The 14965-nt window shown below is 35.1% G+C and overlaps 1 protein-coding gene across 4 annotated transcripts in view; it reads right to left on the bottom strand.

Annotated features, from left to right (window-relative positions):
• The window catches only part of CAB39L (calcium binding protein 39 like), a 95666-nt gene that overhangs the window by 34099 nt on the left and 46602 nt on the right, over positions 1–14965 (bottom strand). For all 4 annotated transcript variants that reach the window (XM_059903006.1, XM_059903005.1, XM_059903004.1 and 1 more), the window contains 3 exons: positions 13072–13213; positions 8427–8591; positions 3159–3277 (listed from right to left, as the gene is read on the bottom strand). In XM_059903006.1, the coding sequence (XP_059758989.1) occupies positions 3159–3277; positions 8427–8591; positions 13072–13182 (395 nt within the window). In that variant the 5' untranslated portion in view covers positions 13183–13213. The remainder of the gene's footprint in view (positions 1–3158; positions 3278–8426; positions 8592–13071; positions 13214–14965) is intronic.

Raw genomic sequence — 14965 nt, 5'->3', positions numbered from 1 at the left:
TTTATAAAACTTTCCTGATGAATCAGATTTGAGGGAGTTATGCTTAAAATAAACAATTCCTATTTTTCTATTGTGACTGCTATTCAGTGACAGCAGCTACATGAAGGAGATCCTCCAAACAAATAATTCCCACTCCAGGAATGAAGTCCGTGGAGTTGCGCGTATCCTTCACATAACGACCCCACGATGGAAGATACTGTTTTAGACCATCCACACAACTTCTCTTCCACATCAGCTGATGGGCTCTCCAATATATTTTTAGGACAACACATTTTAGCATTCTCAAGGGATCATTTATTTACTAACTAACTTTAAATGATTATTAATTTATCTTCACTTCCTGAAACACAAATCTGATATTCTTCTTCCAAAACTCTCCAATGACTCCCCATTTCCTACAGGATAATGTCAAATGCTTTAGCTTAACATTTTAGAATCTCCAGAAGGGGGTACAAATTGATCATTCCAGCCTTATCCACCAATGACCAGCTGGGCAGATCATAACCCATCACATTTTGTAGATCTTATCTGAGCTAGAAACAAACACTTCTCTTTATAATGTTATTCTGACACTTGGGTATGGTCTTAATTGTATTTGTTTAAAATTGCACATATATCTCAATGTGAACTGCAGCTCTTAAGAGGGATAGGGATAATAATTTTTTAGACTAGTAGTTACTGAGTACTGAGTACCATGTGCTTGGTACTATGCTCTGCAAGAACTACCTCACTAAAGACTCAAAATGACATACTGAAGTAGGTATTATTATTGTCTTCATATTACAATGAGGAAGTCAAGACTTAAGGAAGTTAGGTAACTTGCCCAAGGTCTTAGCAAGTAAATAGCAGAACCCTGACTGAACACACAGGTCGGTCTGACAATGTATAGTCAAAGGCATATAACGCAACATTATTTTAGTGCAAAGGTAATATTACAAATTTTACTCTTATTTTATAGATAAGAAAACTGAGGCTTGGAAAAGTGCAGTGACTTGCCCAAAGTCGCAGAGCTAAGAAGTGTAAGAGACAAGAAACAGGAATAATCAGAGAGCAAAAAAAGAGCTCTTATAAATTAAAAATAGGGTCGCTGAAAGGAAAACTCAGTAGACTTTATCTTCAGTGGAAGATACAATGAAGAACATGTCCTGGGTAAGCTGGGACGAAGTGAGAGAGTGGCATGGACATATATACACTACCAAATGTAAAATAGATAACTAGTGGGAAGCAGCCACATAGTACAGGGAGATCAGCTCGGTGCTTTGTGACCACCTAGAGGGGTGGGATAAGGAGGGTGGGAGGGAGACGCAAGAGGGAGGAGATATGGGGATATATATATGTATAGCTGATTCACTTTGTTATAAAGCAGAAACTAACACAACATTGTAAAGCAATTATACTCCAATAAAGATGTTAAAAAAAATAAAAAGAACATCTTCTGACAAGTAAAACAAAAAGACAAAGAAACAGAAAATAGAAGAGATATGAAATCAATCCCAGAGATTTAACTTTGACTAACAGGAGAGCAAGAAAGTGAGAACAGAGAATATAGAAGGGAATAAATTTTCAAAGAAACAGTATGTGGCAGAGAATGTTAACTGTCCACAGAAATCCTTGCTCCTCTTCTTCCTGGGCACTAACTATATTTCTCAGGTTTCCTTAAGAATTAAGAGGTCAAGTGACTAAGTGCTCTCAAATGGAATGTGAGTGCGAGTAATGCAAGCCATTTCCAGGCCTGGCTCATAAATTCTCCCAAGTATTTTTGCCTTCTTGTGGGCTGAAATGGCAATCAACATAGTGATCTTAGGAAGCACATGTTGAAGGAACCCCTGCTGACCTAGAACATCTGTTCTTCTCTATTATGTGAGAAATAAATTTATCTTGCAGTTGGCCACTCTATTTTGGGGTCCATTTGTTATAAAGCTTAAGGTTTGTTATAAGTTTAGCCTACCCTAACTAATACATGATACAAGTATATTTCCCTTTCCAGAACGGAAAGACTGAATTCTCCAGTAAAAACAATATTTCGTACTAAAAAACAAAGTAATTATAGTACACTACTTTGTTCAACAATGAATAATAATTACATAGCTATAATAATATAAATGTGACTAATAAAATAAAAAATTGTGATAAAGTATATTGGGAGGGTTAAGAGAAGGAAAATGGAGTAACAGTGGTGGTGGAAATACTAAATTGTCATCTAGTCTATGAGAAAGTTAAAAGATATTTTTTAAAATTGGTAAATCAAAAGTTAGTAAAAGCCCATTATTGATAATATAGAGGTAAATACCAGCTGAACAAATAAAAAAGATAAAAGTGGTTGTCTTTGGGCAATGGGACTGAGGAATAGAGAAGGAAGAGGCAAAGAGCTGATGTTTGTTGATATTTCTGATTTTTAAACTATGTGGTATGTATTATTTTGATACGATAAAATGTTTTAAAACGTACAAGAAAGGATTTGGGAATTGAACACAGACGAGATGGACTAGGTATGGAAGAGCATGCTAGGTTCAAGATGGTAAAGTAGAAAGATAGAGAAGGGGAGACAAAAGATAGTCTGCTATCCCCAAGCCTTTCTACATCCATATTTCTGGTTTTAGGAGTTGGAGTAGCCTCAAAATGCCCAAGAAACATTTGTAAATGAGTATACATAAAAAGTAATAATCAGGAATTCTATTATCTGACCACACTTTAGTTTTTTGGCTGCCCTGTCGTCCCATATACATACAGTGATATTTATTCTATCCTCACGTGGAAGCATGTCACCGTAGTAGATACTAGCCATTGAAAGGATATCGTGTGTGTGTGTGTGTGTGTGTGTGTGTGTGTGTATTTGTGTAATGAGGGGATTCAGTCTTATGCAAAGAGGCTAAGTGGGCAGCTAGAAAAAGGGCAGATTGGAAAGCACAAGCAATAATGTAATAGGAAGAGATAACAGGAAAGTGGAGGAAGAGAGGCAGTAAATGGAAGGGAATTTATTTAGAAAGGATTTTGCTGCAGCCTGAGTAATCCCAGAGACATAGATTTGGAGGGCTAACTTCAAGCATGGCAAATATGAATCCAAAAGGGATCGTTTTCTCAAATGAGCCTAATGCTATATATTACTTTTAACAACTTTTCTAAACTCAAACCTACTTTAAAGGAAAGCACGCACCTACCCTTTGAGGAGCATAAATAGGATATGAGGATGAGCACTAATGTACTCCACAGTAGGACTCCGAGTGCCTATCTGTCGTCTCAGGATGTTGTTAAATATCTGGGTCACATCTTTTTTTCCCTGTTAAAGAAACAACCAACCATTAAGTTGTATACTTTAAATGGGTGAATTGCATGGCATGTGAATTATTTCAAAAGCTGTTTATACACACACACACACACAAACACACACTCATTCCATTTAATATGACATAGTATTTTCCCACCTGAGATTGTGAATTCTTTGAATTAATTTGTCTAATGATAGGTACAAAATATATAAACAACCAAAAAAATCAAGATCAAATAAAATCAATGCCCTACACATATAGTAAGCATTTCAAATTGTTAAATGCATGAAGTACAGTCAAAGCTTGTGTCTCAAGGCTTTCTGATTTCTCATTTTTATAGTAATAAAACCAAAGGTTAAGGACCAGTTTTTAATGAGGGCCAGGGAACAGAAAAGGATCTTTAGGGGATGGAAATTTTCAAAAACTTAGGACCATAAAATGGCTTATTGAGAAGCTGATCCTGGAGTGCTTATTTTGCTTATTTTTTTAAAAACGTAGCAAGAAATAATCATTAGAGATTAAATTATCACAGTAGGAAGTTTTCTGCTTTTTTTTTTTAACATCTTTATTGGAGTATAATTGCTTTTCAGTGTTGTGTTAGTTTCTGCTGTATAACAAGGTGAATCAGCTATACGTATACGTATACCCCCATATCCCCTCCCTCTTGCGTCTCCCTCCCACCCTCCCTAGGAAGTTTTCTGCTTCTTTGAGCTGCTTTCTAATTCAAACTGAACAGTTGACTTTGCATCCACCCTATTTCCACAAGGCACACCTGCCTTTAAAATGAATGCATCAACTCTTACATGCAATACATTTTCATCCTTTGATCTCTTATCACATTGTGTTTCAAAACATCAAAGAGTCTAAAGCTGTGTCTTGAATAGTGGCCAAACATCAAAAAACACAGCTCTGAGTTTGATCCTGAGCCCACAAATCAGAAACCTTGCAATCTCAGCCATAACTCTTTTTTTTTAACCTCATAAGAATATGCTGAAGTATTTTTTTTCTGTCAGCAATTTTAAGGCTTAAAGGATTAGACAAAAATTTATGGCTATAAAGTAATGAGATTTTCTTTCAAACAATTTTAACCCAAAGGTCTGTCTTCTAACTAGCCATTATTCACATAACAGCAGGATCCTCCAGTACTTTCCTCACCCCAATGGACCACTTTCCTCCTGATTCCTGAAGAAGAAAATGGGTTTGCCACACAGATTCCTGAGTCAGTCTCTGCTACCCAATCTAAACCAATGCCTTGGGCCACCATCACTGTTGTCAGCTCTGGAGTTCAAATCCCTGCTCCTAGCTCCTCTCAGCCCTTGTTCATTGTCTTGCCTTCTACAACTAGTTATTTTCTCAACTAGTTATTTTATATACTGTTTATCCAAGTATAGAAAACTGCCTCTTCTCCTTCATTTGACATATACTATCAGTACATAGTTCTTTTATCAAGGGTTTAAGGGTAACAAAGGGTAATTATAGCACAGTGCAGAAACAACTTCAAATTGAATCCTACACATCATAATTAAAGATTATTAAAGATTCCTCAGCATTCCTGATCGTCTTTTTCCTTAAGCCCCTTCCTCTGTCATGGCTCTGGGGCCTTCTCTCTCCCTTACTCCAAACCCTTCTCCTATCTCTCTTCTATTTCCTACTCCTATCAAATTTAGCCAAAGAGATGGCATTTCTCAAATTTCTGTTATTTTACTCTGCAAAGGGAATCTAAGCTCTTTTCTTTCAGTCTTTTTCCTTCCAAACATTGCCTAGAGACCTCACCTTTCACAACTAACAAAAAAGCCCATGTAGGTGTCTTCTAAACAAAAGTTCCTTTTTTTTTTTTTTCTGTAAGGAATGCTCCATCCTTTTAGGTTACCTGGCAAAAGCTGCAGCCCTTCCGTAAAGTAATAATTTTCCTTTCCTGTTATAAAAATATACCAAAGATTTTACAGTCAATTGACTGTTATACTCTTCAAAGAAGCCCCAGGAGAGGCTATTCACTTACTGAAGTATTATCATTATTCTTGAATTATGCTCTACACATTTACTAATTCTTTAAGAAAAGTGGCTTACTGCTGTGCTTCAGGACATCTTCCTTTGTTCCAATTCCCTCACCTATGCTTTTATTTTTCATTGTCATACCTACATTGATTCATTCATCCAACCAATAGATATGGAACTAGGTGTGGGAAATGCAGTCCTAGTACTCAAGATACTCTCAATCCAGAAGGAGCTGTACCAGGGCTACCTAAGAACCAGAGATGAGGAGGGTGGGGTTCTGTGTGATTAGACTGAGTTTTGAAGTTAGGGGGAGTTTTATCAAACGGTCACTAGTTTATATGGATACTTTAAGCTTGAGAAGGAAAGTTGCTGCCTGTGGGCTGATCATTCATGCTTCCAGTCCATAGAAATACACAGCACATTTCTGCAAGTGGGCTCATAATGCTAGTAATGGTGCATCCTTCCTGAAAATACTATGAGTATATAGCTGGTGGAATGCTTAAAACTGAACCATTTTCAATTTTAACTGTTCTTCATTCATTCATTCAACCAAGAAGTATTTATAAGTATTTATTTTCTATGGGTTTGATTGAGGAGGACAGCTTCACCTACTGAATATCACATTCATTTATATTCATTTATAACTATGTTCTAGGCATCAACTGAATGAACAAAGTCAAGAACCGTCTGGTCAATTATTCCTCAATAAAGCTGAAAAAAAGAACTGTCTGCAATTATCATGATACCTTCATAATGATAGTGTTGAGTCTTCAGTAAAAAATTATTACATCTAGTATATAATTTTGGAGGAGAGGCAAGTATACAATGCATGTTATAAAGAAAATGTAAAGTAATCCACAAAAGTAATCTACTTAACTTTCTTCATTTGAAGAGTTAATCTTTAGCTACATGGAAAATGTACATATTCAGAAAGATAATTTTTTCCCCAAGGATTCCAGAGAATAAAAGTTTACTCTACTTGATAATGTATAAATCAATTTTTAGGCAATTGAATGTCTTAATCCCCAAATAATTTTTAAGTAAACTTCTCTATATTTATTTCCAGTATTCCATGTAAAATAAGGGAAATTTGCGTAAGTGTTTTTTCACTGTTCTTCTTTTGTTTTCTAAGCCAAAGCTGCACAAAGTTGTGAGGCACCCAAAGTTTTTCTCTGGCCTATTCCCATCTCCCCAATTCTTGGAGAGCACTTTGAACCTATGCTATTCTGTGGTCGCTCAAGGCTTCTCCAGGTCACTGGACCTGATGACATCTCATCCCTGACTCATTCTTCAAAACATAACCAATCTTGGTCATATTCCTTCCAGCATCCCATTGCAAATTAAGCTAATCTCATAAACTAACTCAAGCTAACATATTAATTAGTGATGATAATAGCTTAATGCATTGCTGCTTTCAGGGAAATGTGCAAAACAAGGGGAGATTTATAGAAATATAATACTGTATTCCAAGAGCAGGGAGTTTCCCAGTTATGGTCACTCACCAACTAAATTTAAAACTAAAATAATAAACAAAGAAACAAACATCAAAGGTTATAACAAAAATAAACCAGCTTACATTTAACTTAAGTTTGAGAAAGAGAGAAGATGAAAATATACTATCTGACATCTGTATATATTTGCACATGTATTTAGTGTTCTTCCATAACATGTATATGTATATATATTTTGCTTTGCTTAATATTTTAAAACAACGATATAAGTTCATATTATTCCTATTTTATAGATGAGAAAGTTTAGTCTCAAAGAGGTTATGATACTAACTATCAAATGGCAGAGCAGGGACTCTATAAACAATCCTAAATCCAAGTCAAGTGTTTTTCCACTATGCACAGCTCCTACAAATGTCCATAATACTTCATTTTAAACTAAATTTAAAAAACATGAAAGTATATAAACACAATGATAAAACTACACTTTAATTCCACAAATGCCAGGTTTAAAAAGGAAATGGGGAGTAAGATGCGGAGGGAGAGTGACAAGCCAGGCAAGAGGAAAAAGTAGGAAAGGAGATTATTGAGCAGAAAATGTCAAGGTTAGAGAAACAGATAAGAGAGGGAAGGAAAGAAAAAAACAGGTGTTTCTGAAAGGAAGGCTGAGTTGAAGTCTGGGCCCTGAGAGGCCCTCAGTCAGTGTAGTTTCTAGTCAACACACCTGACTTCACATCTCCAGAGCAGTCTTGCCCTGTATTCCTCCTCCTCTGCTCCAGTCGGCCAAAATCTTCCCCTATCTAAACCATCCAGAGAGCTATGGGCTAGTATTTCCACAGATCCCCAGAGCCCTGACCTTATCTTGGTCTAATCACTGTAATGAGTTTCTTTTAACTTCCTTGGTGACAAAACTAAAAGCAATTTACTTCAGAAATCTCCATTCTCTTCTATCTTTGAGAATTAATGGAGATCCAAGCACTTACCTGAGAGTATCAAAAGCCTGATAGTAGTAACAAAACAACAAACAAATCAAAACCAAGACTTCCATCATTGAAATGTGCCTTACGTATATATATTTCATTGAAAAACCACTGTTCTAAGTTAGATGTACCATAGATAATAAAATGCTTACACATATTCACCACTTATGTTTCTAGGTGTTGTTTTATTATTTAGGTAATTAGGTATAATTGCTTTCAAAATGAGATAAATATCCTATATTAGCAGCATTTAACAAACTTCTTAAATCATTGGTATAAATATTTCAATTAAAGAAACAGGTCTGGAGACAATAAGCTTGAATCTCAGCTTAGGCTCTTAGTAACTGAGTGACTTTGGGGAAATTATTTAATATCTTTGAACTTTAGGGTCTTCATCTCTAAAACAAGACTAATAGTACCAATCATATATAGGTTGCTTTAAGAATTAAATGAGATGAGTGCTTGGAAACTGTACAATATGCAGTAAGCACTCAACAAATGTTATCTATTATTATTATTATTATTGACCAGTAACTTTCTTACTTAGCTGCATAAAACTTAATTCCAGTATACCTTTTGCTTTTTAAAAAAAAACGATTAAGATGATTTTAGAACTTTCAGGGGAAAATAGGATTTTAAATAATATATAAACAGTAATAATAAAAAATTACAGTCAAATATTGGTATGTACATAAAAATTGAAAAGCAGAATTGTCATCCTTTTGCAGATAGTTTACCTCAAAGTCTATCAGCTGTAGGTCGGCTATCAGTGTCACCAGCAGCCCACTATTGTAGAGTTCTTGTGCTAGCTGAGCCACAGCTTCTGTTGGGGGTTCCTTGTCACTTGTTCCACACAGAATTTCTTTCATTGCTTGCAGTGATTTCGACACTTCTTCTGAAGCCTAGTGACCAAAAAGTATGCTAATAGTTGAGTAATAAAAAATTTCAGGTTATAAATAAACAAACAAAAACCACTTATTGAGCCCTGCTTATTTATGATTAAAGAACTCTGTACAGTTACAAACAAAAACCATTCAGTAAGCACTGCGTTTTTTATTTCAGAAAATGTTACTGAAGTTAATTTATAAAAGAGAGATCTTTAGTATTTCTACTTAGAATACTTGAAATGATATTCCTTTATTTAAAAAAAATTTTTTTTAATTAAAAAAAATGTTTTTACTTTTTGGCTGCACTGTGCAGCACGTGGGATCTTAGTTCCCTGACCAGGGATCGAACCCACACCCCCTGCAGTGGAAGTGTGGAGTCTTAACCACTGGACCGCCAGGGAAGTCCCCATGAACGTCCTTAAATCATACTCATACTGAACTTTACTAGTAATTAATTATAAATTTAACTTATAAATTAAATTCAGTCCATTTTGAAGACTTATCAGTAGCTAGTAGTCTTTATTTAAATCATTTGTTAATGGTTTTCAACAAATCCCTATTATTCTGGTTTTTTTAATGGAGTAGGTACAAAATCATATATTGTCAAAACCCATAACCTTTGTCAATCCACTGATCCCTCACACATAACCATTATCTTTTTGTTATTTATGAAACTTAAAAAAAAAAGCAAAAATTCTCACTACATTTTTAAAAATGTCCTCATATTTTATATGTTACTTTGCTTTTATTAATTCTTAAAAAAATTTTTTTTTAATTTATTTATTTTATTTTAGGCTGTGTTGGCTCTTTGTTGCTGCACGCGGGCTTTTCTCTAGTTGCCGCGAGCAGGGGCTACTCTTCGTTGTGGTGCGTGGACTTCTCATTGTGGTGGCTTCTCTTGTTGCGGAGCACGGGCTCCAGGCGCGCGGGCTTCAGTAGTTGTGTCTCTCGGGTTCTAGAGTGCAGGCTCAGCAGTTGTGGCGCACGGGCTTCAGTAGTTGTGTCTCTCGGGTTCTAGAGTGCAGGCTCAGTAGTTGTGGCGCACGGGCTTAGTTAATCCGCGGCATGTGGGATCTTCTCAGACCAGGGCTCGAACCCATGTCCCCTGCATCGGCAGGCAGATTCTTAGCCACTGCACCACCAGGGAAGCCCTCATTACATTTTAAAGAATAATAGGAGAATACATAGAGGTAGAAAGTACATTAGTGAGTATTAGGGCCTGGGTAAGGGAGAACGAGGTGCTGAAAATGTTCTGAAATTAGATAGTGGTGATGGTCACACAACCTTGTGAATAAACTAATAACCACTGAATTGTACACTTTAAAATGGTGGATTATATGGTATCTTAATTATACTAAATAGAAAATTTTTTAAAAACAGGTGAAGATAAAGAAAGAAAGAAAGCAAGCAAGCATGGGATACCAAAAGGAAAAAAAAAAACAGGTGAAGAAAAAAAACAGGCCAATTAGTTAACAATTTGCTGAATGTTTTTAAAGAAATATAGTTTTATTACTTTCAAGTATTGTATTCTAATCATTATAATTGAAGAAGGAAATGAGGAGAATAAGGCAAAATAGTAAAAGTAACTCATAGTAGCATGACACTACTTAAAAAATTAATTTCCAGATACATTTTATGATATTGCTAAAGCAATCCTTAATTTATTAAAGGTTGGAAGTTCCTTAAATTGTGACATATATCCACAGAAGATTACTTTAAACATATATAGAGTTAAGAATAATTATAAAGCAAACACCCGTTTGACCATAAAAGAGGTCAAGAAATAGAACATTTTTAGCATCCCAGAAGTCACTTGAATGCCCCTTTTTCAGCTGGAAGTAAATCCTTTTATGTTTTTGATGACAATCATTTATTTACTTTTCTTTATAGTCTTCTCACCTATGTTTGTATCCCAAAACAACACAGTTTAGTTCTGCTGATTTGGAATAGTACCTGTACCCTCTCATGACTTGCTTCTTTCACTCAACACTGTATTTGGGAGGTTCATCCTTGCCGCTGCATGTAGCAGCAGTTCTTTAACATTCATTGCTCTATAGTATTCCATCAATGGCTGGACCACAACTTCTCACTTCTGCTGTTGATGGACATCAGGGTTGTTTCCACTGAGGGGTTACTATGAACAACAATGCTATGAACATTCTTGACACGCACCCTGGTGCATGTTTGCAAGAACATCTCTAGAGTTTATACTAGGAGGGGAACTGCAGGGTCTTAGAACATGTATATCTTCATATTTAACAGATAATATACTAAACTCATTTCCAAACACCAATTTATACTTTATCACTCATAGTGAATGAAAGTTCTTATTGCTCTCCACACTTGTCAACATTTAATACCATCAGACATTTTTCATTTTTGACAAGATAGTAGGAATGTAATACGAATTTATTGTTGTTCTAATTGGCCTTTTCCTGATCACTAATGAAAATTAGTGTCTTTTTATGTCTTTTCCTTTTTCCTCTCTTTTGTTATTTAGATTCACTTTTATATGAAGGTCATTTCTTCATTCTATTGAGCCAATATTTCGCTCAATATTACAAAGTACACTAGAAATAAAAATATATTTCTACATTCCTTACAAGATATAGGATAAAAAATATATTTCTACTTCATTACAAGAATACAATGTTGTATCATGCACTGGGACAGAAAGATACTATTAACTCAAGGGTATTTATTTTACAGATATCTTGAATCTTGCCATAAACTAGTCACTTTAGAGACAAATTATATATGTAGGATTCAATGTCCCTTGGAAGGAATAACTAAATTACTAAAAACCCCTTCCTCTGAGGAAGCCCTTCTTGGTAGGACTTTAAAACAATGTTAAAATGAGGCTGCACTGGGAATTCCCTGGCAGTCCAGTGGTTAGGACTCCACGTTTCCACTGCAGGGGGCGCGGGTTCGATCCCTGGTCAGAGAACTAAGATCCCACATGCTGCATGGTGTGCCAAAAAAAAAAAAAAAAAAAAAAGAGGCTGCACTGTAGTAGAAACTATCAGTTGATCTTTAAATATAAACTTTTTACCCTCCATGTCAGTATAATATTATACACCAGTATAACCCCTTAGATTTTTTTTTCATTCTGAGTTTTTTTCCTTCCAGTTTTATTAAAATATAATTGACATACAGCACTGTATAAATTTCAGGTGTACAGCATAATGATTTGACTTACATACATCATGAAATGATTATCACAATAAGTTTAGTGAACATCCATCATTGCATATAGATACAAAATTAAAGAAACAGAGAAGAAAAGAATATATTTTTCCTTGTGATGAGAATTCAGGATTTATTCTCTTAATAACTTCCATACATAACATACAGCAGTGTTACTTACATTTATCATGTTGTACCTTACACCCTAGTACCTACTTATCTTACAACTGGAAGTTTGTACCTTTTGACTGTCTACATCCAATTCCCTCTCCCCAATACCCCTGCCTCTGGTAACCACAAATCTGATCTCTTTTTCTGAGTTTCTTTGTTTGTTTTTGAAGTATAATTGACCTACAACACTGTTAGTTTCTGTTTTACAACATAGTGATTCAACATTTCTGTACATTTCAAAATGATCACCACAGGACTTCCCTGGTGTCCAGCGGTTAAGACTCTGAGCTCCAAATGCAGAGGGCCCGGGGTTTGATCCCTGGTCAGGGAACTGGATCCCGCATGCCACAACTAAGAGCCTGCATGCTGCAACTAAAAGATCCTGCGCACCGCAACGAAGATCCCGTGTGCCGCAACTAAGACCTGGCGCAGCCAAATAAATAAATAAATATTTAAAAAATGTATATATAAAAAAACCCAAAATGATCACCACAATAAGTCTAGTTACGATATGTCACCATACAAAGGTATTACATAGTTGTTAACTATATTCTCTACACTGTACCTGTCACACCCATGCAACTGGAAGTTTGTACCTCAATCTCCCTCAGCAATTTCTTCCCCCTCCAACGCCAACCCACCTCCCCTCTGGCAACCACCTGTTTGTTCTCTGTATCTATAACTCTGTTTCTGCTTTATATTTGTTCATTTGTTTTGTTTTGTTTTTTAGATTCCACATATAAGTGAAATCACACAGTATTTGCCTTTCTCTGACTTATTTCTCTTAGCATAATGGACCTCTAGGTCCATCCATGTTGCTGCAAATGGCAAGATATCATTCTTGTTTGTGACTGAAATGGATTGGTGGTTGCCAGAGGCGGAGGGTGGGGTGTTACCCCTTAGTTTAAGTCTAGAGGGATCCAAGGTTGGTCATAGGCTCTAGAAAGTGAACGAAGAGTTCAAGACAACAGACTCAACAATTATCAGTTGCATAAAACCTGGAATCAATTTAAACGTACTTACAAAGACCCTACAAGTGCATCACAGACCATGTTTAGGATTCTTCATTAATCTTTTACATTGGCTTTTTTGGTCTATTCATGTATTTTAATAAAAATGTTATTATTTTAGCTCATACCTTATCTGTCTTTTTGTCTTGCTTTTCCAAAATGGCCATGTTGTCTTTCAGAATTTTCACGATTTCTGCTGGATTTTTGTGTGATTTACTAAACAAAGGCATTTTTTTCATCTATAGAAATCTCTTCTTCCAATGTGAAATGCTAAAAACAAACAAACAAATAAACAAAAATTATAATTCTTAACATGATTAAATTGTTATACCAAAATGTCTTATAAGTTTTCAATAACCAATTCAGTAATATGAAACATTAAAATCAGTCAAACTAAAACAAGTTTCATTGGGACTTCCCTGGTGGTCCAGCAGTTGAGACTCTGTGCTCCCAAAGCAGGGGGCCCGGGTTCGATCCCTGGTCAGGGAACTAGATCCCACATGCCGCAACTAAAGATCCCACATGCCACAACTAAAGGTCCCGCATGCCACAACTAAAGATCCCACATATCAACTAAAGAATCTGCATGCTGCAACTAAAGATCCTGCGTACCAGAACTAAGACCCGGCGAAGCCAAATAAATAAATACATAAATATTTTTAAAAAAATAAAACAAGTTTCACCAAGTTTTGTGCCAAATTTAAATTAATATAAAATATTTTAAGAAAGATTATTTTTTAAAGTTTACCTAAAAGTTTTTATTCAAAGTTTAAAATCTTTCCTATAATAGAAATTCAAGATTTATGCAAGAATGGGAAAAGGAGTATTTTTAGAGAATAACCTGATATTTAAAACTGGATATTTTGACTAAAGAGAGTGATGAAGATGATGATGGTGATAATAATAATCATAGATAAAATAAAACATGTAAAACAAAAGTGGGATTAGGATCCACATACTTTGGTAAAGCAATATTTAAAAACATGCCACTCCATAGCAATCACAAAATTACAATGTAAAATTGTTTAGAATCTGTTTTTTATTTACTCTTCAAATATTCAGCTGGCCATACTCACTGATGAAATGAGGACTACCATGATGGGGGGTGAGGTGGGAGGGGAACAGGAAAATCAGTTCTTCTTTTTGAGAACATCTATTTACATAGAGCAGAGAAAGCCAAATATAGCTGTCATTGCCCTATTTACACTAAAAATGTGGGTTTTTTTTTAGAAAAAAATCTAAAATTAAAGGCTCCAGTTAGTAGAGGCATATTCATTTACTTTACATTTATTAGCAAAAATATTTCAAACATTACAGAAATATGATGTAATAAATCAAAGGCTCCCATTAACCAGTCATCCCGGGGCAACAACTATTATCAGTTTTGATACATATTCCTCCTGAATTTTTTCTATGTATATAAAAATACATTTTTTAAAACCGAAATAGAATAAATACTAAATATAGTAGTTTTCAACTTTTCCCCACTTTTTATATCTTGAATATCATTCTATGAGTATATGTTTAGATGCACTACAATATTTTTATAGCAATATCCATTATACAGACATATTATGTAACTACTTCCAGTATTTGGTAATTTCTTATTAAATTATTATATAATTTATTTTACCAATACCTTTATTGATAGACTTTTGGGTTAATTCCATTTTTCCTCATATTTTTCTTATTAACAATGATGCAATTAATCAATAAAGAATATTACACACAAATGTACACAGCAGTTGATAGCAATACTCTAAGCAGTTATTCCTCTGGCATAACCTTGGCTATGGTTCTAAATATTTACTTCATCTCCCTAGACTCCTACTTCCCAAATCTGGTTCCCTAGGACTTCTGTCAAATCTCTGAGTTACCTTATACCCTTCCAAGAAATTTCTTCAGTATTTGTTGTTTGTGATCAAGAATAATGCTAACTGGCAGTCAACATACCTGCTAAACAAACAGGAGGTACTTAAACCCCCAAATTGTTCTGAGTTGGTAATTCATCCACTATGATTC

The sequence above is a fragment of the Balaenoptera ricei genome, chromosome 18 (genome assembly GCF_028023285.1).
Source record: "Balaenoptera ricei isolate mBalRic1 chromosome 18, mBalRic1.hap2, whole genome shotgun sequence".
NCBI classification, from domain to species: Eukaryota; Metazoa; Chordata; class Mammalia; order Artiodactyla; family Balaenopteridae; genus Balaenoptera; species Balaenoptera ricei.
The sequence above is the reverse complement of the archived record's forward strand: the minus strand, read 5'-3'. Positions and strand labels throughout refer to the sequence as shown.